The sequence below is a fragment of the Equus caballus genome, chromosome 6 (genome assembly GCF_041296265.1).
Source record: "Equus caballus isolate H_3958 breed thoroughbred chromosome 6, TB-T2T, whole genome shotgun sequence".
Taxonomy (NCBI): Eukaryota; Metazoa; Chordata; class Mammalia; order Perissodactyla; family Equidae; genus Equus; species Equus caballus.
This window is the reverse complement of record NC_091689.1, coordinates 8,626,767-8,651,118: the sequence shown is the minus strand read 5'-3', so window position 1 is coordinate 8,651,118 and position 24,352 is coordinate 8,626,767. Positions and strand designations below refer to the sequence as shown.

Below are 24,352 nucleotides of genomic sequence, written 5' to 3'. Positions count from 1 at the left end.
TAAATATAGTATGATTATAGCAGTGTTTCGCAACTTTTTTTTCATTATTTCATTTCATTTTCATTATCATTTCAAAGGCTCCCTAAGGAACCTTTTATTTTTTTCTTAATCACCCCCCCAAGGAAATTTTAATTCTACAGATATACCAAAATTATGTTTATGTTTATGTATTTCTGTGCTTTTACTTTAAAGAGTCAGACTTTTTTCATCCCTCAAGAACCAATTTTCAGGGGCTGGCCCTGTGGCCAAGTGGTTAAGGTTCCCTGCACTCGGCTTTGGCAGCCCGGGTTCACAGGTTCGGATCCCAGGCGTGGACCTGCTCCACTCATTGGCCATGCTGTGAAGGCATCTCACATACAAAGTAGAGGAAGATTGTCATGGATGTCAGCTCAGAGCTAATCTTCAAGCAAAAAAAAAAAAAGAGAGAGAGAGAGAGATTGTCAGCAGATGTTAGCTCAGGGCGAATCTTCCTCCAATGCTTTGTAAACTTTATTTCTTCCATCTCCTCTGACTGAACATCACAACTTCATAATTTTTTCTTGTCTTTCAATTCCCATTTTGCACTCTCTGCCCCATCCTGGATTTCATCCTTTTTCTCTCTCTAATATTTAGAATATTTAGAATATTTGGAAGTTTATAAATGAATTTAATTAAAATAGTAATCTGTACAGCTTAGGGACAACTTAGGGAAGATAATTTCCTAAAACTGTCCCCTAAGAGGTCATCCCTGTGGAAGGAGGAGCCTAGAGACCTATGGGGTATTCATGGGAAAACATAATAGACCTCAGTATTGGGGGAAATAAAGATACGCATTTGAAGTTACCTTTCAGAGGAGATGCCTCCCAAGAGGTCTTTATATTGGTCCCAACAGGCTTGGATATGGATGCCCCATATTGGAGCTAACTCTTTTTTTTAGGGAAATGTTTCATTATTTTATTATTATTATTTTATTGAGGTTGTAATGGTTTATAACATTGTGAAATTTCAGGTGTACATTATTATTTATCAGTTTCTGTATAGACTGCATCGTGCTCACCACCAATAGTCTAATTTTTATCCGTCACCCTATATATGTGCCCCTTTACCCCTTTCGCCCACCCCCCAACCCTTTCCCCTGGTAACCACTAATCTCTTCCCTTTGTCCATGTGTTTGTTTATTTTCCACATATGAGTGGAATCACACGGTGTTTGTCTTTCTCAGTCTGGCTTATTTCACTTAACATACTACCCTCAAGGTCCATCCGTGTTGTTGCAAATGGGACAATTTTGTCTTCTTCTGGATCCAGCTTCTTTATATAAATTCTTTTGGGGTTGATGCCAGTTCTGCCAGTGGAATATCAAGTCACTTTTCTCTGGCCATTCAGTGTAACCAATGACAGCATTTCCTGTCCCCTATAGAAACTACCAGAGGCATGCAGTGTTGGTGATGGGAGACCCTTTGTCATGAACCTACAGAATCTGTATTTGGCAGTCACCAGACGAGAGGTCCAATTGAGACAGCAGCATCAAGGCACTGGTGAGTGGTCGCAGGGGTACTTGTCTCCCTGAGCTTAGGGTTAGGGTCTAGGTTTGTGATGTCCAATATAGTAGCTCTAGCTGCTTGTGACTATTTAAGTTTAAAGTAATAAAAATGAAATAAAATGAAAAATTCATTTCTTCATTTGCTCTAGCCACATTTCAAGTGCTCAACAGCTACATGTGACGAGCGGCTACCAAGTTAGTGCAGATATAGAACATTTCCATCATTGCAGACAGTTCTCTTAGAACTGGTCTAGGTGCTAAGGAGAATTAGTGAAAGAACCAGGAGAAAGATTAATCTCCCTGCCTGAGACATGTCAGGAAACGTGTAGAATAACAGTTGTCTATTTTGAGTCCAGGAAACTCTTGTCTTACCTGGTGAAAGTGGGCCCGGGGGATCGTCACAGTAGAAACAGGGCTTTCCGAAAGTCAGCCGGAAGTTGGATTTGTGGCTGCTTCTGCCTACTTATATATTAGAACCAAACCCTGGCTTGTTATCAAAATGCTTGGTAAATGCCAGTGTCTTTCTGGTAAGAAGAAGGCATTTATCACTATCCTCCCTGATCTTTCTGATGTCAGGAGAGCCTCAGACCTCAAGCAGCGCCTCCCCTCAAGGACAACTTCTGAACCAGCCCGAAGAGCCAGACTCCTCAGCACCATCCCTCCCAGCGCCGGAGAAAAAGCCCACAGTGAGTCCTGAGCAGCTTCCTGGATGGCATTCTGAGAGCTGGCGGAGTCTGCACCGACAGCCACCAAGCCAGTGGTCCCTGGAATTGCCACCTAGTTGATACCGCCTTAACAATATTGGGGGCTGTTTGTCACCAGGCTTCCGCATGGTGGATTTCCAGATGGAGAGTCATGGTTTTCACATCTTCCCATGCTGTCTCCTCTACAGTTCTTGTGCTGAATGATGGACCTTGACTCCTTTTCTACCTTATCCCACCTCCAGTGATGGTCTCCAAGGCTCTTCCCTGGGGAAGAAGGGATGCACATGTCTCCTGCATAGCATCTCATATAGCATTCACTGCCTGACATAGACTTCAGAACACCCGTGTCAGCCCCTTCAAGAAGGCCTCACCCTAGCCAGAGCCATGGGATGAAGGAAGTTCCTTTCCTAACTTAACTGGAACTGTTGAAAACCTCTATTAACATGGGTTACTTTTTTTTCTAGGGTACTTCAGGCCCCATGCAGAGACTTCAGCTGTCAAAGGCCAAGAGGAAGAAGCTAAGGGGGCTCTTCAGTTAACCTGTCACTTTCTCAGCTGCTGAAGATGGACTTGGAGAATAGTGTCACCTTGAAAGGAATTCCGTGGCAGCCGTCTATCTGACACAGTTATACAGTCAGAGGCCCCACTGAAGGAGCCAGACAACTGAAGTTCATGTTGACAGGCACCTGAATGGGTACCGTTAACCGAGGGAATCTTGGCTCCAGCCCCCTGGGCTTTGGCCTTCCCTATCCAATTGGAAGCCAGTCTCTGGGAATCCCATGTTCTCCTCCTTTTGGTGGAGGTTCTCTAGACACCATGGACTTTAGGTATATAGGGCAAGTCAGCAAAAAGGCACAACCTGCTTAGGAAGCCTTGGCTACCTCTCTCAAGAGTCCCTAGCCAGTCCCAGGGGCTCCTCAGAGACCCTCTTCTCTCTTTAGCATGGAATAAAAACCACTCACCTCCCCTTGCTTTTGAGAGCGCTTATTCTGTGGAACACATAACCCACTGCACTTTGCTGGGCCCCACCCCACTGTCTTCTCTGGATGAAGCCTGAGCCCTCAGTCCAGTCCTTCAGTCCTTATGCTTCTCTGAGGTGGCCGGTGCCGAGCTTTTGTTTGGGAACTTCGATCTTGAAAACTCTCCATGGTGGGCACAGGGCAGAACAGGTGGCTGCTGCTCTCCTTTGTCCAACTTGATGTGGGTTTTTTGGTGTGTTACCAAGGCATAGATGATAGGTTAAACCACAGTAGGGGATTAAAATTAGAAAGAGCTCAAGCACTAGGACCAAGGTAGTTTCCCACTACAGTGGGAGAAAAATGAATTTTACTTTCCCCTCCTTCACTCCACTTCAAATAACATGGTAACTAGAAGAACTAGGAAAGACAGGATGACAGGGAACAGGAAATGGCCACACAAGTTCTCTGGGATGACAGAATTGACCTGTAGAATGAATCGTGCTTAGCGAGAGAAAATGTAAAGGCTGTAGGATAGGCAGAGCCTTAGACAGTTGGAAAGTCAACTCTGACAAATCTAGCAAGACTTAGCAGACCAGTGTTGGCCAAGTCCCTTGGCCTTCTCCGTTAGGCTTTCCTCTCTAGGTAAGACCCTATGCGACATTACTTGGAGAGAGGAATTGTTAGGTGGAGGAAGGGGTCAAGGTCAGAACCCACAGAGGGCTTTTCTGCTTTATTTATGGCTGATGGTCAAGTGCCTGCTCCTTCACATATTCTCTAGCTGGGACTAGTGTTTCTGTCCTCATGTCAAGTCATGGGAGAGAGGACAATCCAAGCAGTAATAATGATCATAATAAGAACAACACAATGATAAAGTTCCTGAGCAGTTAGTGGATACTAGGTACTCTAATAAGCGCCTGACATTGAATCCTCACAGCATCACATGAGGAAGATACTGTTAAGCCACTTGGAAATGGAGGCTTGAGGTGATTAAGTGACTTACTTAAAGGTCACACAGCTAATGAGTAAGAGCCAGAATTTGCACCCAGACAGCTGAGTTCTTAACTGCGTTATATACATTACTGAAAACATTTTCCAGGAGCGATGTGAGGTCCTTCTCTCCCGTCTTCCACGGTAACATCCTTCTCCCATGACCTTGCCTCCTTTCAGGAGGATGTTCTTGTCTCCATTGGCTCTTCAGGGCAGGAGCCTTCGAGGACATCAGGACTGGGCCCCATGCCTTGCCTGCTGGCAGAGTCTGAAGGCTCCATCAGGGCTGATTCCCAGTTGCTGCTGGTAACTTTCTTTACCTCTAGACCACAGAGCCCCCGGGTGCACCCCATGGTCTTGACTGTCATCGAAGTGAATGAGGAACTATGTAAAAATCTATCAGATGGCTCCCTTGGTTCTTTAGTCTCTTTTCGGCATAATTTGATAGCCAGATTTCAGTATCAAGATATGAGACCACATGGAAAATGGCAAGACTTCCCCAGCAAGCAAGAAGATGGGTTCTTCACCCTGGATACTCTCTCTGCCCTAAGAGGACAGTCTCCAGAGCAGGCATTTTTTAATCATAGGGGATCAGAGGTTTGTGAATCCCCCAAAATTGTAAGGACCATCCTAAAAGCATAACTTTTTTCATGTTCTCAAAAGGAATGTATCCTTTTTTAAAAGGTCGGGTAAGAATATGCCTAACGACCTTCCCACCCACTGCTCCCTTTCTCCCCAAAGGGGGCGGCCTCCATGGGGATCTGGCCCCAACACATCCTTAGAGAAACATTGCTCCCAGAGGCCCTGCCTCCGGCGTTCTTGCCCCAAGCTCTTACCCCCCAAAGCTAGGAGTGGTTGAGAATCATTCATCCCAGGGCAACTCCAGGGAAATCCCTGCCTTGACAAATTGGCCCGGCCAGGCTGTATTCCAGCCCTGCCCCCTGGCTTGGGCCCCTCCCCAAGGCCCCCAGCCTGGCCCAACCCCCACTCCACATGCACATAAAAGGGTCGAATTCTCGTGGCTGCTCCATAAATTTTATTCCGTAAATATTAGTTTTCCCTGTGTTTAATAAAGCGGTGGCCCACCTCCCCGCCTCCCCGCCCGCTCCCCGGGGCCGGGGCTGGGGCCAGGGCTGGCTGGTGGGAGAAGGGACTCTTTCAATTGCTTTGGAGTATTTTTAGAAAAAAAAATAATATAAGGTGGTTTACACGAGCAAGCCAGCAAACCAGGAGCAGGACTAGGGACCTCGAGGAAGTTCCTGCAGGAACTTGACCTAAAAAGTAGAGAAATAGCGCCACCTAGGCTGCAAGGCCTACTTGGCCTTGCCGGCTGGCTCACCCCTCCCCCACAGTCAGCCAGGACAGGGCAGCTCTTTGCTGGAGGAGAAATCTTCATCCCTTAGCACTCCAGCTGAGCAGCACCTCCTGTGCTCAGGCCTCACCGAGGGCTTTCCCAGCAGCCCTTGAGGGCAGAGCCCGAGCTGGGTCCTGGAAAAGCCCACGGGGGTCATTCTCTTTTCTCCTGTCACCAGCCAGCTGGTCTCCCAGGTCAAGGAGTGTTTCCAAAGGGTAGCAAAGTTATTGAGAAGGGAGGCAGGAGCTTCTCATCTCTGTCTTCTCACTGAATCCTGAGGAGCGAGCTCTGGAATTCCTAGGCTGTAAGGTGGCAGAGAGAGACCCCTGCCCCTGTGCGCTGGACTGGGAAAGAATCTGTCGCTGTCAGACCAAGATCCTTCCAGGGGCCTGACGTGGTTCACCCACAGTGCGCACTTGCCGGGAAGCACAGATGCTCGAACGCTCAGCCCTATTGCTGCTTAGTTTTATCCCGTGGAACATTTGAACTCTCCTTTCTTGCTTTCCCTTTCATTTAAACCTCCCATTCTCCGAAGCCCTCACCTCCTCCTTTGCCCTGGTCTGATGGGAGGTGAACTGGAGCCCTGTGTCATTCTCTGTGCCGAGATGGCAGGAGGAGGGAAATGGAAAAGGCCGCGCCTCTTCTTCTGGTCCTGGGTTTAGTCTCGTTCTTGACATTGTCACTGGGGACGACAGAGTGAGTGACATACTACAAGGAACCCACCAAACTCAGAGCTCAAGACCCTTGGTTCCTAGTCCCTGTTCCCAGCATCGTAACTGTTGCTCACAGAATTGTATAGGGTGACGCTAGGCACTTAGATACAGAGAGAAATGCCAAAGAGAAGGGAGCCCGCGCTGTGGAGGGAGGATTTCCTTGCCTCTGTGACCTCCTGGGAGCTGATATATAGCACTCTTGTCCAGGGCTCCTTATCACTCTGTCTTCCTTCCCTGTTCTCTTGGACAGGGCCTCAGAAGATCCCACCGTGAGGGGAAACATCCCGAGGGGGGCAGGGCACGAGGTGCTTGTCTGTGTGAGGTGGAGGGACCTTAGGGACTCTCTGCTTTAGGAGCTCCCTCAGGTAGAGGTTTCTGTCTGTGCTCCCTCGTCCCAGACCCTTTGAGGAACGCTTTCTCAGCTCCTGAGACTTTGCTTTATGGTGGCCCCTATGCTTCCCCTCAATTCCAGGGCCTCATTTCTGTTCCCTGGCACGTAGGAAGTCATTAAGTAGCACCAACGCATTCTAGCAAAGGCTCAGTCCCTCCAAGCTGTGAAGTCCCACCTGCACTCAGTTTCTCTATCCTGGAGCCCAGCTGATTTTGCTCTGCTTTCCGCACTCCTGGACCCTTTGAGTCGGGGGCTAGCGTCTCAGCACCCAACTCTCATGGGTTCCTGGGAATCGGGGCCACCCCAGGGGAACCCGGAAGAGGCATTGAGAGAACTCCAGGATGTGGGGCTCACACGGCCATTGACTCACCTGGGAAGACTGTGCCAGGATTACTTGTCCTGTTGGGCCAAGGGCCAGGAGTTAAAGGATCATTCAGTGCCACACTCTTCTTCCCTACCCTCACTTTGGGGCCAGGGTTAGAATTGGGGAGTAGGGTTTGGGGCCTGCTGGGAGTCCCTTCTGAGATCTGGGTGTTGTATTGACTTTTTCATATTGGCAGCTGGAAGGGGAAGCCCATCCCAGTACGGCATTGTTGTCTAACACGGTTAATCAGATCCTATAATCCTGCTGTGGAAATATTGGGCCTCACTCAAAACAATAGAGACCAAGAATATTGTGGTTAAATTTCAACCAACTGCCTCCCTGGCCTGTTTGCCTAACCCCTACCCCCCTCTCCCGGGCCAGAGTCCTCCTCGCTTTATGGACCCCTGATAGGATCGACAGCCGGTCAGAAATCGGTGATGGGAGAAGGGAGAACGGAGAAGGGAAGGGAAGTCCTCTTGCCTGGCTCTCCATCCTGCTTCTGCCCTCCCACCCCAGGCCTTGAAGGGTGAGCAGGGGTGGTGGAAGGAGCTGGAGCTGGTGGGGGAGCCCTGCAGGGTCTGGGTCTGTGTTCAGGGGTCAGGAGCAGTACTGATGGGAATCCCGGGCAGTAAGGAATCCCTTATTTAAGACAGAAAAAGACTGCTGCCAGGTGAGAAGGAAAAACTCCCAGCTTCATTTATTATTGCTGCCTGGCCCTTCTAGGGCACAAAGCAAGACCCTTTGGTCCTATGTCACATATGGGAGGAACAAGAAGGCACTGGTTAGGGGAGGGGAGTTGGTAATGAGGGTTTCTGTTTCATTAGTAACCTGATATAACAGCAATATAAATAATAATACTCTGATGATATGTGGGGGTGATACTGATATCTCAACTTGAGTGGTTCTCTGGTAGTGGTGATGTCCACTGTGTTGCTCTCTTTGATAGGTACGAATTAAATGTGACAGGATAATTTACATAATTAGAGTAGCAGGACAGAGGGAATAGATAAGCTGTACAATGGCATTTTGAATCAAAAAAAAATGCAGTGTCTGGATTGTGCTCGTGGGGAAAATTAGCATGGTGATCTGTTCAGCAAAAAGCAGAGAACGTTCCTCTTACAGACACTAGGGCACCTGGCTTGTGAAGCGGCCGACTTCAAGTTTGTACTTGGCCGTCATGCACCCCGGATGCACTGGGCACAAATTGCAGCCACCCTGCTTTTGGAGGTGTCGCCAGTCAATGAGGTGAAGCACGGTGAGGCCCCAGCTCCAGCACCGTGGACTATTGAACGGTCAAAGTGTATGTGCATATTTAGGATCTGAAGAATGAAAACAGCAGAACGGTGCCAAACGAAACTGTATTTCCTTAATCTGTTCTTATAGGGTGGGGTGGAGCAACAACAGACAGCACTCGATGTTTCTCACCTCGGGTGCTATGTGATAATTCAGGGACTGGCATGGCTCCTGCGGGTCATTCATCAAAGCCATTCTAAAGCAAGGACTGCTTGGTGGGAGCTGAGCTTCCCACCACAAAGACAGCTGGAAAATAGTTCCTGGAAACAAGAATCAAAGAGGTATGTATGCTTATGGGTAGGAATCTCAAAAATAACTTAATGGCGGTCATCAAATGGAATTGCAACAGGTATGAAACTGATACCAAAGTCATCTAAATATTTATGGAATATATTCCATAATTTCCATTCTAATATTCCATTCTAAATATTATGGAAAATATTTCGACAGTTAAACAACTTGGATAATTAATGGGAATAATTCAATGGGAAGAAAGACCCCCAGTGGAAGCCCCAAGGGGGTCTTTATGTGTAAACTTAACTGAGAATGGGCTATATTCCTAACCAGGAAGGAAGATATAAGAAACCAAATTGGTTGGTTACACCTTATGCTGAGCGTGGATTTGAACTGCAAATGGGAAAGTCCAACAGGAAAATTCCAGATCACTACAAAGGAATTCAAAAGAATGGCACCAGTTGTAGGAAATATGTTGGGAACGAGATAGAAAACCCGTATTCAACAAGAAACAGGAATAATTGAGCACACATTCTCTCAAATCGTATCTATATATTGGGGGCTTACTCACTAGCAACCCCACCAGCAGGGGCGTGATTCTACTTGCTGTGTGGCCACAAAAACATTTCTCCTGATTTCAAGAAGCCTACAATCCAAAGAGGATATTTAAAGGATCGATTTTTCCCCCCAAAGTTTTTTAAGTGTGTAAAGTAGAAAGTGAGGGCCACATCTATATGGAGCTTTTTTATAAAGGTGAAAAGAATTGTATGTATACTGTTTTGTTACCTGCTTTGACTTTGACTTAACTCTGTTGTGTCCATATTTACAAGTCAATACATAAATCTCTTTAAAGGGTAAATTATCTTCATTCTAAGCTTTATAAAAAGTTGGAAAAACACCCTCACGATCAGAAAGTAGAAAGTCAGGCTTACCCACTCCGTTTTCCCCCAGCTTCATCTTTGATCACACCAGTCTCCTTACTGTTTCTCCAACAGGCAAGCACATCAGGGCCCTTTGCTCTATGCAGTTCCTTCTGCCTAGAATGCTCTTCCTCTAGCTATCTGTTTGGTTGAAGCCCTCGCTTCTTTCTTGGCTTAAATCGCACCTTCTCAATGAGGCCTTTGCGGACCACCCCACTTAACAGAACCACCTGCCTCCTGACCTCACCCCCCCCCCATGAGCCTATGCGCGCCCAGTCCTCTACCATTTTACATTTTGTGCTCATAGTCCTTCCTTATTCCCACCTAACACATTGTATATTTCACTTATTTTTATGTTTATTTTTAATTGTCTGTCTCCCCAATGCCTCCCCACTCAAATAAAACTCCGTAGGGGCAAGACTCTTTTTATTGTTCTCTCACATCGCAACCACCTCAAACAGCATCTGGCACTCAGTAGGTGCTCAAAAATACTTGTAGAGTGAATAAATGAAGGAAGATTATCACACACACCCCCCCTCTACCCTGTTGAAGTGATTCTAGTTATAAATGAATGTAATTTTTTGTGGGGGCAGCCAGTCACAGAGTGGGAGTGGTGGTTAAATACCATTCTGTTTGCTATAACCATAAGAGAATGAATTTGTCATTTTGCAGAAACTGAGAATACAAGTTATTAAAAAGCAAGTGACTGTGTACCTTCTTGCTTGCTTTGGCTATCTGTCCCCAGAATCCTTAGGGTGCTGTCTCTTCCAAGAGAGATTGGTGAGAGGGTGTGGGTGGACAGTACAAACCCAGATACAGGAAGCCGACAGGCAGGTCAGGAGCATCCTTGAGTATTAAAAGAATGGTGCCCCCAGCCCCTTTATTGAACATTCACTGGACTGGTATTTTCCAAAATTCTCTTTAAAGCAACAAATTTCTTTCCAAATAGAGCCACTGGAGTGGAAATAAAGCCCATTAATTAGTAAATATATTATAATCCATATACGAAATATATTTCTATGTATGTCTTTCTGTCTGCAAGTGTCTTTCCATATATAAGAATTTCCCACAATCTTTAGTCTCTTTTGTGGAAAAAACACTCACTTGGTAAGTAATGCTGCCACCTTTTGCTACCTTTTCAAAGTCATCAAAGTGAGGCCTTTAATGCTTGAATCTCTCTGAAGTGCCTTGTAATGAGCTTATTGTTTGGGCAAAGGTAACTTGACATTCCCATTTCTAATCAATAGCCAGCTTTCAAAGCATTGTTAGCTTTGAGTGGCTCTAATTGGATCTCCAGGTGTGTTCTGGGCTGACCTGAAGCTTGGAAGACAGGCATGCTTCCATGTCTACACAGGAGCCAAACTTGGTGGAGTTGCTAACCTCTTCCAAAAATCAATAGTAGAAATCAGAATGATGCCAACCAGTTGGGGAAACAGTCAAATAGCGTATCCTCAGGGGATTGGCTGGAGGACACCCCCCCAAACCAAAATCCACGGATGCTCAAGTTCCTTATATAAAAGGGCGTAGTATTTGCATACAACCTACGCAATCCTCCTGTTTACTTTAAATCATCTCTAGATTACTTATAATACCTAATACAATGTAAATGCCATGTAAATAGTTGTTATACTGTATTGTTTAGGGAATAATGACAAGAAAAAGACGTCTGTAAACGTTCAGTACAGACGCAACCATCGTGGGCCTTTCCATCCGCAGCTGGTTGAATCTGAGGATGCAGAGCCCACAGATGCGGAGCGCCGACTGTAGTGGGGCTTAAAGCCCAAGAAGGTAACAAAGGAGCCCTAGATTTAGAGAGGAAGAGTGACTTGAACAGAGATCAACAACCTAGCACGCCTGCCCTAGGAATCACTCACCAAGGAACGGGATTATTGTGGAGTCAAACAGGCCTGAATTCCCACTCCAACTGCCTCACTCGCCAGCTCTGAACCTCAGTTCCTCGTTGTAAAGTGGAGATAATGGTGTCAGCTTCCTAAGGTTTTTGTGAAGGTTACATGAGATAATATTAGGGTTTCTGCCCTTTACCAGATCCAAGTCAGCTCTTCGTCATTGCAAGTGCCATGATCTCTGCTCACGCCACTGCCTTCTCCTGAACACCTTTTTCATTCTTTCAGTCATTCCTCTCCATCTTTCAGGACTGATTTCTTCTAAGAGGTCTAACCCAAGGCCAGTCGTTTCCTAATTCCATAGTCTTCTAGACCAAGTTCATCTTATCTATTAACCTGTCTAGCTTATAATGCATTATTCTGTGCTCATTTATGAGTGCCATTCACGGCTTTGTTGTAACTGCCTTTTATTTTCATGACTTATCTTTAAGGTTAAATCGTACAACAACTTGAGGACAACAGCTGTCTTCTCCTTTTCTATTTGCTTTCTCTACCCTTATGTGCCTCTTGTGCTAGAGTGCACAAGCTGGATGCTGCCTAGTAGACACAAGCAGGGCCTCCTAGTCCCTACCACTGTCTTGGGACACACATACATGAGAATCCCGATGCTTTCCTCCGGGGGATCAGAGAACTGCTGCCACTGCTAGTGAGCCCAGCAGAGGATAAAAACAAATTGTACATAAGATTTGTACTTTAAAGCTTGTATTTTTAACCCGCTCAACAACCGTGCAAGGTAGGTGATATATTTTCATTTTAGAGATGAGGAAACTAAAATTCAGAGAAGTCAAGTGACTTGCCCAAGGCCACGCAGTAGAAGGTATCACAGTGTTCAGGCACAGCTCTGCCAGCTCCAGGCCTAGTGCTCTTTCTCCTGAGCTAGGGCTGCTGTGCACTGAGTCATTGGAGGATATTTGAGTAACTGCATTCCTGAAACTTGTCCGGTTGTGGCTGGGCACCCATGGATTTAGAGCAAGATTGATCTGGTCAAGTGGCAGGATTTGGAGAAAAAAGACTAGTTGACTATAGAAATACAGACCTACACAGGAGATGTGTTTGTGTGAACGTATATATGACTGTTTCCCTGTAAGTGCACTATATTTGTACTATAGCATTAAATCTGAGATTAGCTAAAAATACTAACATGGTAAACGGATGTTTACCTAAACAGATGTTTAAATTATCAGCTTCTATGGGGTATTTTCCTCCTTCCCTTTCCTTCCTACCTATTTTTCCAACTTTCACTCTTGTAAGCAAAAAAGTAATCATATCATCCAAAGAAATAAATTTTACTTTGTTCTCTTCAAAATAGAGATGATCAAAGGGTAGAAGAGATCTAAAAGTGAGAGAAGAAAAGTGATTTTACCAACAGGCCCAGGGCTCAGGTGTGAGGGGCCCTGATCGGGTCTGTCACTGCTGCTCCAACCCCAGGCCATTGGTGCCTCCAGAGTGGCACACCTCAGTTCTTTAATGTACTGGTGGCAGGAGCCTGGCAGCAACTAGAAAGAAGAGCCAGGCTTTGTTGGATAGGTCAACGAACTGGCCCCGTTCAAAAGCTACCCTACATCTACTGAACAGCCGAGAACATAAACAGACAAGAAATGACCAAGGTTCTTAGGCCCCGACTTGGATTAAAAGTGCGCCAGGGTCACTGCTGTAGAAACGATGATGCTTCCAATCTCTGACTTCCTCTCCTCCTTCCTGCGCTGAAGGAGGTTGGACTGATGCTGATCGAAACTTGACATTCAGATTTTCAAGCGCCACTGTGTCCTGAGAAAAGAGTCTGGCTTTGGGGTAAAAAAGCTCCGGGTTCAAATCTTGCCTGTGGGACCACAGGCAAGTTACTTTATTTCTAGAACTTTAGAGTTGTAAAATGAGAATACTAATTGCTGTGCACAGGGGTTTGTTGTGAAGATTTTACTAAGTGCTTAAAGCAGCTATCAGAGAGAAAAGCCTAGATGGATGTTACCCCCACTTCTTTTCCCAGGATACACCCTGATCACTGCTCCTAAATGAGCCGGGCTGAGGAGGGTCACACATTCTAAACCAGTGAGGTTGCCCTGCTTTCCAGGCACCGGTGATGCCAAGCTACATCAGCACCGCATCAGCAATTCCTATGTGACACTGATCAGATCTTTACCAGAGATGTGTATTCAACAGGATCACCGTTGAAGAGGAGAAATGAGAGGAAGATTGTCAAAGCTAATATGTGGTTATCGATCAGAACTTCTGAGAGAATCTTAAATCATCTTTCACGTGGAGGGAAGAAGACTGAAAGTGGATTTAACAACTCTTATTCAACTCAAGACCATGCATACGGGATATCGGCAGGATGATGGCTCCAGTCACAAAGGCCAGAAAATGAGGAAGGGGAGTCAAATTTGCATTAGAGCGGGAGGAAGAAAGAAAGATTGAATTTAAGATGAAGCTTCTTTAGAAAATTCTTATAAAACCCTGGGATAGGTGACAACGGAAGCCTATGGGATTTTCTCTTTTGGAGCTCTGTGAAAACGGACAGCCCCTGTTCGTCTGGGCCAGGAGAGGTACTCACCTGGCTGCGTAGTCTGCCCCAGAAATCTGAGCAGGTGGGGAGGTGGGTATGGCAGGGATAGTTCCTGAACCCTGGAAAACACAAGTTAAAGCACTTAAAATCTTTCAGGGAAAAGAAGCAACCTTAGAGTCATCTGTGACTGGGAGACGGAATCCGAATGCTCATGTAAGATCGAGCGGGGGAGTGGGGCGCGCGGAGGAAGTGCAGGCGAAGCGGAGGAAAAGACACAGGTCATTTTGTTTCCTAGTGAAAGACACCACTCCACTCCTGGTGGAACCATCCTAAATTCCCATCTGTGGGCCTCAGTTTCCTTTTCTGTAATACGAAGTGCTTGTATTACGCATTCTCTTGGGTTCTTTCCAATTTTGAATTTGTGTTCGTGAAATTGATCCAGAGAAAATGTGAGGACATCTGTGAAAAGACACCTCAGTCCCAAACCCAGGCCGTCCCAGTGGGGTGAGTGGTGCAGAGAGGCCAGCGCACCTGCACGGTGGAGGGCTGGGCACTGGGGTCAGACGGGGCAGGTAGGGGTTGAAATCTTCCCTGCTTGTCAGCCAGAGGCAAGTTACTTATCTTCTCTGAACTTCAAAATCTTCATTTGTAAAATGGGGATAATAATAGCTCTTTTGAACTGAAATTAGAAAATGCGAGTAGGATACTTGGTACAGGAACATCTAATAGCTTCCATGTATCAGGCACGTAAGTATCAATAAAACAGTACCTATTGCATTAATATTTTTGGAATAATAATTTTATACCTTTTTATTTCTCACCTTTTTATTTCTATCTATATTGAGTTTGTAGGATGTATGCAGCCAAATCATATAGTTGGTGGTGGTGGCGGCGTTTTTAACACACTTGCCTTTTCTTGTTTTAGCAGAGCGAATCCTAATTCACTCATCTTTCCTGAATGTCGTATTACAACACGCACGCCCCGTGTTGACTCCTCTAGCTGCCTCTATGTATTCTCCTTTCTGGCTTGTAAAGTAGAACCAGGGGACTAAGCATTGAGCAGCTCCTGTGTGCTTTCAATGCTTAGTCCTTCAATGGTTTTGGCATCCTTAGCAATGGTTTCAATGGTTTTGGCATCCTTAGCAAGCCCCTGCCCTGAGCTCGGTGCGCCCCTCTTTGCCACGGTCAGTCGGGCTTTCTTCGGTATTCCGCTCATGTCACCATTTAGCTGTTCTTCTCTACACCTTGGCCTATTCCTTTGCAACTTCACCTTGCTCCTTTCAACAGTGTTTCCAACTCAACAATCCCTGTTTGACTCCTCTAAGCCTGGACGCCCGGCTCCCAGCTTCACACCCTGCGGCCGTGGGATGTGCACCGCGTTGATACAGAATTCAGCTCCGCCAAGCCGAGAGGGCGCGTCTCCTGGCCAGGGTGGGGCACCAGGTTAGGAGCGGCCTCCTGCCTTTTGGGTTTACTTTCCCGCAGGGGACACCGTAGGCGGCTGTGCGGTCCGGCCACTGCCCCCCGCCCCTCGCGTCCGGCCGCGCCGTGGGTTGCGGTCTCTGTGGGGGTGGCAGCTCCTGTCCGGGAGGTTTGCGCCTGGCGGGGCACCCCGGAGCCGCGGGGAGCCCAGGGGCGAGGCCAAGGCGGGGTGGGGCGCGTCCGGGCGGGGAGGGCAAACTCAGGCAGTGCAGGGGGCGCCGAGGGCGGCGGGCGGGCGGACGCGCGGCGGAGGAGCGAGCCGGACTAGGGCTGGCTAGTGCCGGGCCGCCCGCCCGAGGGGGAGGAGGCTGTGCTGCCCTTGCTGCAGGTTTGCTGTCGAGCGCACAGGAGGCAGGGACATGGGTAGGGTGCGGTCTGCGCGGGGCCCGAGCCCGGATCTCTTCCATTTCCCCTCTCACTCGGCCCCGGGCTGCGCCGCAGACGGCAGCAGCTCCCGCTCCGCCCGAGCCGCCTGACCGCCGGGCCGGGGCGCTAACCGCGGGGCCCGCCAGCCCGCCGGCCCGGCCAGCCCAGCCCAGCCCGGCGGCCCGCAGCCCCGCCGCCCGCCGCCCCCCGCCGCCGCCGCGTTGCCAAAACAAACGGGCCGGCCTATTTATTGGCGGCCGGCGAGCCGGGCAGCTCAGAGTCGAGGCGCCGAGGGGGACAGCGCGCCGCCACCAGCCAGGGCCCCAGGCCCCCACCCCGCACCTGAGTCCCGCCGGCCCTGCGCCGCGCCGCGCAGCCCATGGCGCCCCCACCTGGAGCCCCCCGGAGCCACCCGGACGCCTGAGCCCTCGCAGCGCTCCCGTCGACTAGCCCACCCATCAGCCCACCAGGAGCCCTCGGCTGCCCCTCTCTCGGGCTCCCCGGCCATGTCTCCCGCCCGGCTCCGGCCCCGCCTGCGGTTCTGCCTGCTCCTGCTGCTGCTGCTGGTGCCGGCGGCGCGGGGCTGCGGGCCGGGCCGGGTGGTGGGCAGCCGCCGGCGGCCGCCGCGCAAGCTCGTGCCGCTCGCCTACAAGCAGTTCAGCCCCAACGTGCCCGAGAAGACCCTGGGCGCCAGCGGGCGCTATGAAGGCAAGATCGCGCGCAGCTCTGAGCGCTTCAAGGAGCTCACCCCCAACTACAATCCCGACATCATCTTCAAGGACGAGGAGAACACGGGCGCCGACCGCCTCATGACCCAGGTGAGCGCGACCCGCCCTGGTAAGGCGCCGCCGCCGAAGCACCGCCACCTGCCCGGCCCTACCCGCCCCCCTGGCACCTTTTCTCGACTGGCTGGCACGCCCCCTGGCACCTGCCCCTCTCGCCAAACCTCGCTGCCTCCTGTCCAAGATGGGCTGGCCAGGGGTCTCGGCGGGATTGTCGGCATCCCCGAGCCCGCCGGAGGCTGTGAGAAGAGCTCTCCGCTGCCAAGCGCCACAGCTCAGCCGATCGGCGGCGGCCTCTCTGCCCCGGAGTGCCGGCAGCTCAGGTCAGAGGCGGCACCCGGAGGTCCCTCGACCCGACTGCCTCCTGCGCCTCCGGGACCCACGCAGTCCCTCCCGGCCTAACCTTCCGCACAGCTGCGCCCCTTTCATTTCGAAGCCATTCGGCAGCCCTGAGCGAAGAAGCTCTGGGTGCGGAGGGCCCCACGCGCGCTCTTGGTTCGCTGCGCTGCCCCCTCCTGGAGCAGCTTCCTGCCTGGGTCTGGGGTTAAGGAACAGCGGGGAAGAGTTGAGCCGGGCGGCGGAGGTGGGAAAGGGAACTTGCTGGGCGAGCCCACGTGTCTGTCCCGAGAGCTGAATGGCGCAGCTGCGGTTGAAGGGTGGGGTGCCGGGGCCTTCGAGCGCTGGGACCGAACTTGGGGGATCCCTGGGCTTGGTGGCGGGGAGGCGGGGATTGGAAGAGAGGGGATGGGATGCAGAGGAAGGCAGGGAGCCGAGCTAACGCTAGTCTCCGCATGCTCGGAACAGGACTCGCGCTCAGCCCTAGCGCCAGGGGCGGGTGGGGTGGGGGGCAAACTTTCTTCCTTGCAGCCAGGTCCGCAAGGGAAAAGACCTACGCCCCCTTCCTCAGTGGTCTCCCGGGGCTCCCCCGCAGCAGGCAGCCTGCTTTCTAGATGCCTTAGGAAGAGCAGCTAGACCACGGCCCTCAGCATGCGCCCTGGCGCCGGGGCTGGCCGGCCCGTGTCGGGGCGAAGGTTGGCTGGTGGCCGGGCCGGGCCGGGCGCCGAGGAATGCAGATAAGGATCCGGGCCACGGGCTGGGCAATCATTGACAGCGCGCGCCCCGGCTCTGGACCCGAGGAGGGGGGTTGGGGAGAAGAGAGGGGCGGGGATCAGGGGCCCGCCGGGCCGACATAGGTGGGGGGCTAGAAGTCTGACGGCAAGGAACACGCGGAGCTCCCTCCCTGGACAGTGAGCGCCCCCAGCTAGACTGCTCGCCTGGGAAGATCGACCGGGCCTTGGGTTGTAGCCGCTGTTGGCTCCTGAGCGAACGAGTCCAAGGGTCTAAGGGGCCCGGGATCTGCAAGGTGGGGGTAGGTCGAGACATGGGCTGCCCACACTTGGCGGCACCTTGCATCTCAGAATCAAGGACTGTGGTAGGGACCCCTCTCCCCTACGCCCCTCCCCCGAGTCAACTGCAGGGTCCCTTGGGCTCCAGGCACTTGGGGAGCCAGCATAGACAGATGATCTCTCCCGTCCTTCCCCCAGGGCGCGGCTCTACTCCCACCCCATGTGAGGCGGAGCGTGGAGCCGACTGCCTGAGATCCGAGGCTCGTCTTCTCCTGTCCCTTCCCGCATAGGGGTAGGCGCAGAGGTTCTGAGGGCTCTGGGCTCAGGGAAGACCGTGCCCAGGATTATCAACCGCGCGCGCGCCCCTTGCAGCAAGAGACCTCCGCGTCGCCCTCCGCCGGCTAGGCCCGGCGCCAGCCTATCTACGAGCTCCTGGTTCCGGTGCTGCCGCGTCCTGGGCGCGCGTACGGGGCGGTTTTGGATCATAAGATAGTCCCAGCAGGAACGCTCTGTGGCGCCCGAGGGATCCACACAGCCCGGGATTCCCCTCCAACACACCCCCACGCTGCTGGAGCGCTCCGCACCTGCCGCGCCTCCGGGGCCGGTGTCCCCGGGCCTCAGCCCTGAGGCTACGGTGACACCTACTGGGCACCTCCGGCCTTACATGTCTAGCAGGCCAGCCGCAGGCAGTCGACTTCTCCACCAACCCCACCATCCAGGAAGCCGGCAGTCCCTGGTCCCTGGTGCCTCGGTGACACAGAGGAACACAGAGGAACTGGCTGGGGAAAGATGCAGCCGGGTCTGTGGAGGGATCGGTGCCCCGAGCAGGGGAGAGAGAACACAGTAGGGAGGGGCCGTTCATCAGAGAAGGGCGCCCCAAGGGTGCGAGGCTCAAGGCGCCCTCCAGATTTGTGGCGCCACCGTGCGGTCCAGGTCTCAGGGGCCGCCGGATGCTAGAATGGAAGGAAGCACCTTAGGGATCTACGTTCCTAAGAGAGAGGCACAGCGCGCCCTCCCCGGTTTCCCAACTCCAGGGCATGCAGTGGGAGAGTCCGAGGCCAGGCCGCGCCTCCCCCTGCGCTCCCCCTGAGCTCCCGCTGCGCACCAGCCAGCTCCTCCCCTTAACTCCGCGCGCTTTCCTCTCGCAGCGCTGCAAGGACCGCCTGAACTCGCTGGCCATCTCGGTAATGAACCAGTGGCCCGGAGTGAAGCTGCGAGTGACCGAGGGCTGGGACGAGGACGGCCACCACTCGGAGGAGTCGCTGCACTATGAGGGCCGCGCGGTGGACATCACCACGTCGGACCGCGACCGCAATAAGTACGGACTACTGGCGCGCTTGGCAGTGGAGGCCGGCTTCGACTGGGTGTATTACGAGTCTAAAGCCCACGTGCATTGCTCCGTCAAGTCTGGTGAGCCTCTGCCGGGGGGCTGGGCCCGGGGCCGGGGCCGCAGGGCGTGGGCAGGCGGCGCAGGGCCCGCTGGGGCCAAGAAGGTCAAGAGGCCGGCCGGGGGATGGAGGCGGGGACCCCGGGGAAGAGGACGTCAGCGGCGCTCCCCGTTGCTGCTAGTGACCACCTGCTCATCCCGTGCCTGGTAGTGACATGGCAGGAGCCTAGGGAGACAGGGCCCTGTCTCAGCTCACTGGGTTGCTGACCTGGTGGTCCACAATCCAGAGCCTGCCGCAGGAGGTGCAAGACAGAGCAAGCTGGACAGATGGAGGAAGCCAGGCCGGCAGAGACAGCCTCCCCACCCAGCGAGGTGCAGAACCGAGGCGGGTGGTGGGGCCAGGGGCCAGGGTGTGCCCAGACCCCAGCATGCCTGACCAGGAGCGAGGAGCCCCGAGGTTCAGAACCCACAGCCCGGCTGCAGGTCAGGCCCTTTAGGACACTATGTACGCTCCTCCCAGGGGGCGCAGGCGTCCCCAACCTCTCCCTCAGGGCCCTGAAGCTGGACATTTGGGGGCAAAGCCAGCCGTGAGGGCCAGAATAAACAGAGTGGACTTAATAAAGTGGATTTTCCCAGATTGGCCGCCTTGTTGATCAGAATTGGCAGGCACTGGGGCCTCGCCCCCTCCTTCAAATCTTGTCAGTGTCCCTGTCATCTACACTGAACCCAGTCATCGATGCTTCAAATGGTTCCTGTGTGACTGCCCGCCTGGCCCCAGCTGGCTGTGGGCTCAGCCTCCACGCTGGCACCATGCAGTAGTCACACTCGCAGACACGCACACTGAGACCAGGCCCGCTTTGTACTACTCCCATGCCGCTGGGCCCACAGTGGTCACCACCCACCCCCCCCCCCCCCACCAGCACTCCCCTGCCAACCACATCTACTCCAAGTCACATCCCCCTCCACCTGCAAACACTGGCCCCATGCCAGCTCCCAGAGTGGCCACTTCCATTCATGACTCCTGACCCCCATACACATATCCCACCCACTGGTGCCACTGGGTCCTGTCCCCGCACAAGGACCCAGCACATGAACTGAAGGTGGTGATTTCGCCCTTGCCACTGAGCCACACCCTGGCCTGACCCTTCACTCTGAGCTTCCTCAGGAGTCTGCATTTGCCCCATGGCCCATCCTCCTCTTCTCTCACTTCTGTATAGACTCCAAGGGCCAGCTCTGGCACAGAACTTGGGGTGTCAGTCTGAGACCACTTTTTTGGGAGTGTCTGAGCAAAGGATGAGAAATAATGGGACATCCACACCCCAGAAGAGCTGAGTGATTGCCTTCTCCAGGAGGCTGCAGCCTTCTGGGTGTCAAGTCACAGCGGACCACTGCCCTGCTCAGCTCACCTCTGGCCTCTCCGGCTGGTTCACAGCATTGTCAGGAAGAGAGCAGACAGGGAGGGGGAGCTTCACCTGGCCTTCAGGAGGGCCCTTTCTCTCCCACTCACTGGGTCTTGGAACCACAATCATGTTTCTCTCATTAGCAAAGGATGAGACTGGGGAGGAGGGCAGCAGATGACGTCGTGGGCTAGGGTGGGTTTGAGGCTGCATGGGAAATGGGGGCAGGGGCCAGGATATGGTGATGGGGGGGCTCTCTGGGAGCAGGGGGGCGCTCTGGCTGGGCTGGGGAGAGGTGCTGCATCTGGGAATCTGAGCTCCACAGCAGTAACACCTTCCTGTCCCTTCTTCCCACAGAGCACTCGGCAGCCGCAAAGACAGGTGGCTGCTTCCCTGCCGGAGCCCAGGTGCGCCTGGAGAGTGGGGCACGCGTGGCCTTGTCAGCTGTGAGGCCAGGAGACCGGGTGCTGGCCATGGGGGAGGATGGGAACCCCACCTTCAGTGACGTGCTCATTTTCCTGGATCGCGAGCCGGATAGGCTGAGGGCTTTCCAGGTCATTGAGACCCAGGACCCCCCACGCCGCCTGGCACTCACGCCTGCCCACCTGCTCTTCACCGCCAACAATCACTCAGAACCAGCGGCCCACTTCCGGGCCACATTTGCCAGCCAAGTGCAGCCTGGCCAGTATGTGCTGGTGGCCGGGGTGCCAGGCCTGCAGCCTGCCCGAGTGGCAGCTGTCTCCACACATGTGGCCCTTGGGGCTTACGCCCCACTAACAAGGCACGGAACGCTGGTGGTGGAGGATGTGGTGGCCTCCTGCTTCGCGGCCGTGGCTGACCACCACCTGGCTCAGTTGGCCTTCTGGCCCCTGCGACTGTTTCACAGCTTAGCCTGGGGCAGCTGGACCCCGGGGGAGGGTGTGCACTGGTACCCCCAGCTGCTCTACCGCCTGGGACGGCTCTTGCTGGAAGAGGGCAGCTTCCACCCACTGGGCATGGCCGGGCCAGGGAGTTGAAAAGATCCCTCTGCTGCCCGTCTGGAACTGCCCAGCTGGATCCAAAGGCCTCCCTGCCAGGGCGCACCGGCCGTGGAAGGGACCTGAGCAGGGGGCACTGGTTCCTACCATCTCCTCCACCACAGAGATATACCGTTGAGACTTGACTGGGCAATGCCAGCGTCCCCCTCCCCTGTCTTGGTGTAGTGTCTTGGTGTCTTGCAAGCGGAGCTGACGATGGGGGTGGTCTCTCCTTCTATCCTAGAGACCTCGAGGCTGGCACGGTGGGCCCCAGCACAGCCAGCTCTCACTATGATTTTTCATGGCTGCCAGCCCCAAGGGGGAGGACCCATTCCATCTGTCTTAGGCCCTCCTTCGGTGGGCTTACACCTCAGTTGATGCTGCTAGATTCCCTGGGAGCCAGCAGGGAGCTGGCTGGACTCAGTGCTGCCAGAACTGAGAAGGCTGCAGGGTGGGGCAGCCAGCCTGGCCATCCTGAGGCATGACCTTCCTCCCTGGCCACACTCCTCGGGACACATCCAGAGACTGTTGCTGTCAGTAGGCCGAGTTCTGTGCTCCAGCCACTGTGATCCTAGCGCCCGGGGCTGGGAGAGTGGGCTGAATGTCCTTCCCACCCCTGCCCAGGCTAAGCTCCCTCTTCTGCTGAACCACGACCCCGCCCCCTCCTCCAGTCAGTCTCCCCCACCTTATTTATTGGCGCGGAGGGGGAAGCCCATGGGAGACTTTTGGGGATGTTTTGGTCTTTTCTTCCTTTTGTAATAAAAATTATTTAAGTTGTTAGAGACGTAGGGTCCAGGACGCTGAGAGGGGCCAACACAGAGATAGTCTGGAGCCTGGGTGAGTGTGTCTAGGAGTGTGCTCTCCTTCTTGCAGGGACAAAACCTGCAGAGTTCCACCTCTTTGAGCCCTTTCTCATCCAGCAGCTCTGCAAAGTCCCAACAGAGCTGGGCTCTGGGCCAGGCAAGGCCTTTACATGCTGACCCCAAAGTTTGCGCCAAATGCCATTGGACCAGAAGAGAACTGCGGTAGCTCGTTCAGGGTCACTTCTCTCATCTAGAACCAGCTCATTGTGCCCCAGTCACTGTGCTCTCTCTTCTTCCTCTGCTCTTTCTCAGGGCCTGGGTTTCTCATTCTTCACTGTGGATAATGGGCAGTGGTATGAAAAGAGTCTGTAGAATTCACACTCCTAGTGGCCGCTTCTGACTTCCTGGATAAGGCAGGGGTTCCTAACCTAGCAGTTCTCAACCTCGGAATCACCTGGGCGGCTTGTTCCAAAGTGATTCCTGGCCTTACTTCTAGGATTCTGCTTTAATAGGTCCAGAGTGAGGCCCAGGAACTTATTTTTACAAACACCCAGAACATGGCAGATGGTCCATGGACCACACTTTGAGAAACATGCTTAGTCTAGAGAAGGCCCAGTTTATTGCCCAAACAGGAGGACTCCCTTCTTCATTTTCTCTTGGTCTCTCTGTCCCAAGGCAGGTTTTTCTATACTCACCACAGATCAGCTGAGATTCCCAGGCCCAATGGTACAATGGTTAAATTTTCAGGAATTTCAGGAGCCAGTTGAAACAGGTCATGGTGGCAGTATTTACACCATGGAAATTGGCGTATGCTACAAATTAGGGTTCCCCCCAGTGTGGAGAGCCAGTGGTAAGGCCCACTGCCCAGATTCTCTCCTCTTACAGAGATGACTTTGTGGGGGTGAATGCTCAGAGTCTTAGCCATCCCCCACCACCAGCAAGGAAAACTCCAGGGAAAACTTCCTTACCCTGGCAGCTGCCATCTGGGAGGAAATACACCCCCACAGGCTATAATGACAAATTGCTATCACCTAACGAAGATTAACCATTGCCAGGCATTGTTCTAAGTGCTTTATATGTAGTAACCCATTTAATTTTCATAACAGTCTTATGTGGGGTACCCTTTCATAGTACCATTTTCCAGACGAGAACATGGAAGCACAGGGAAATTAAGTGACTTGCCTAAGATCACACAGCAAGTGACAGAAGCAGGATTTGAACCCATGCGTCTGGCTCTCGGGCCCACTGTTTTCAAGCACAAGGCTTTTCTGTTGGTGAACTTGGGTCCTTTCTGGGAGGCACTCTCAGTGACTCAGGCCTGGAAATCTGCTTTGTCAGCACATCTAGAGTGGACCCATCTCTCCGTGGCTGACTCTCATGGACCAGGCTCACAGGGCCCAGAATGTCCGTGAACTCATTTACAATGAGAAACATAAGGTCAAGGTCAAGATACTCTTGTCCTTTCATCTGCACATTCCCTGTAGATATTCTACTGGGAGAGAGAGAGAAAGAGGGAGGGAATGAGAGAGAGCTCTACCCTGTGGGGGGGGCCTACCCGCCTCTCCTACTGGGCCTGGGCACACTCTGTCTTGCAGACACAGAGCCATTTGGTGTCCCCCGACCTTTCTATTCTCAATGGAACTCCCCAGGAAATACATTCATTCTTCAGACAAAGAAGGCTGCAAAGATTCAGAAAAAAATTTTGTTTGAATTCAGACCATCAAAAGACCAACTTTAGGGTGGAGGTGGGGCCCTGCAGCTTTTCTGGGGATCCTGGGTGCAGATTTGAGGAAACTGTGTAAGTGGGGAGACAAGGACACACAGCCTGGAAAGTCATCCTCCACCTCTGCAGCATGATGGCCCCAATCTCTCCCACCAGAACGGAGCTCGACCCTCCTCCGTATGATGCTGAGGCCAGAGGAAGGCCAA

General features: G+C 52.4%; 2 protein-coding genes and 1 long non-coding RNA gene across 7 annotated transcripts in view; 2 read left to right on the top strand and 1 right to left on the bottom strand.

The window, feature by feature from the left end:
* The window catches only part of NHEJ1 (non-homologous end joining factor 1), a 75,619-nt gene extending 72,423 nt beyond the window's left edge, over window positions 1–3,196 (top strand). For all 3 annotated transcript variants that reach the window (XM_023642376.2, XM_001915174.5, XM_023642377.2), the window contains exons 6-8: window positions 1,399–1,516; window positions 2,098–2,207; window positions 2,690–3,196. In XM_023642376.2, coding sequence (XP_023498144.1) covers window positions 1,399–1,516; window positions 2,098–2,207; window positions 2,690–2,764 — 303 coding nt within the window. In that variant the 3' untranslated portion in view covers window positions 2,765–3,196. The remainder of the gene's footprint in view (window positions 1–1,398; window positions 1,517–2,097; window positions 2,208–2,689) is intronic.
* On the bottom strand, window positions 263–16,562 carry LOC138924557 (uncharacterized). 2 transcript variants are annotated; one of them, XR_011439499.1, is made up of 3 exons: window positions 16,441–16,555; window positions 13,893–13,963; window positions 263–400 (listed from the first exon to the last, which is right to left on the bottom strand). It is a non-coding gene; the product is annotated as an uncharacterized lncRNA (long non-coding RNA). The 2 variants fall into 2 exon arrangements; XR_011439500.1 differs by lacking the exon at window positions 263–400 and adding an exon at window positions 8,418–8,546 and having other exon boundaries at window positions 16,441–16,562.
* Window positions 15,812–22,404, top strand: IHH (Indian hedgehog signaling molecule). Of its 2 annotated transcripts, none has more exons than XM_023642369.2 (3): window positions 15,812–16,510; window positions 18,969–19,230; window positions 20,962–22,404. In XM_023642369.2, the coding sequence occupies exons 1-3, from the start codon at window positions 16,199–16,201 to the stop codon at window positions 21,618–21,620; spliced, it is 1,233 nt and encodes a 410-aa protein (XP_023498137.1). In that variant the 5' UTR covers window positions 15,812–16,198; the 3' UTR covers window positions 21,621–22,404. The 2 variants fall into 2 exon arrangements, with proteins under 2 accessions (XP_023498137.1, XP_070125380.1); XM_070269279.1 differs by lacking the exon at window positions 15,812–16,510 and adding an exon at window positions 17,837–18,619.
* The last annotated feature ends 1,948 nt before the right edge of the window (window positions 22,405–24,352 follow it).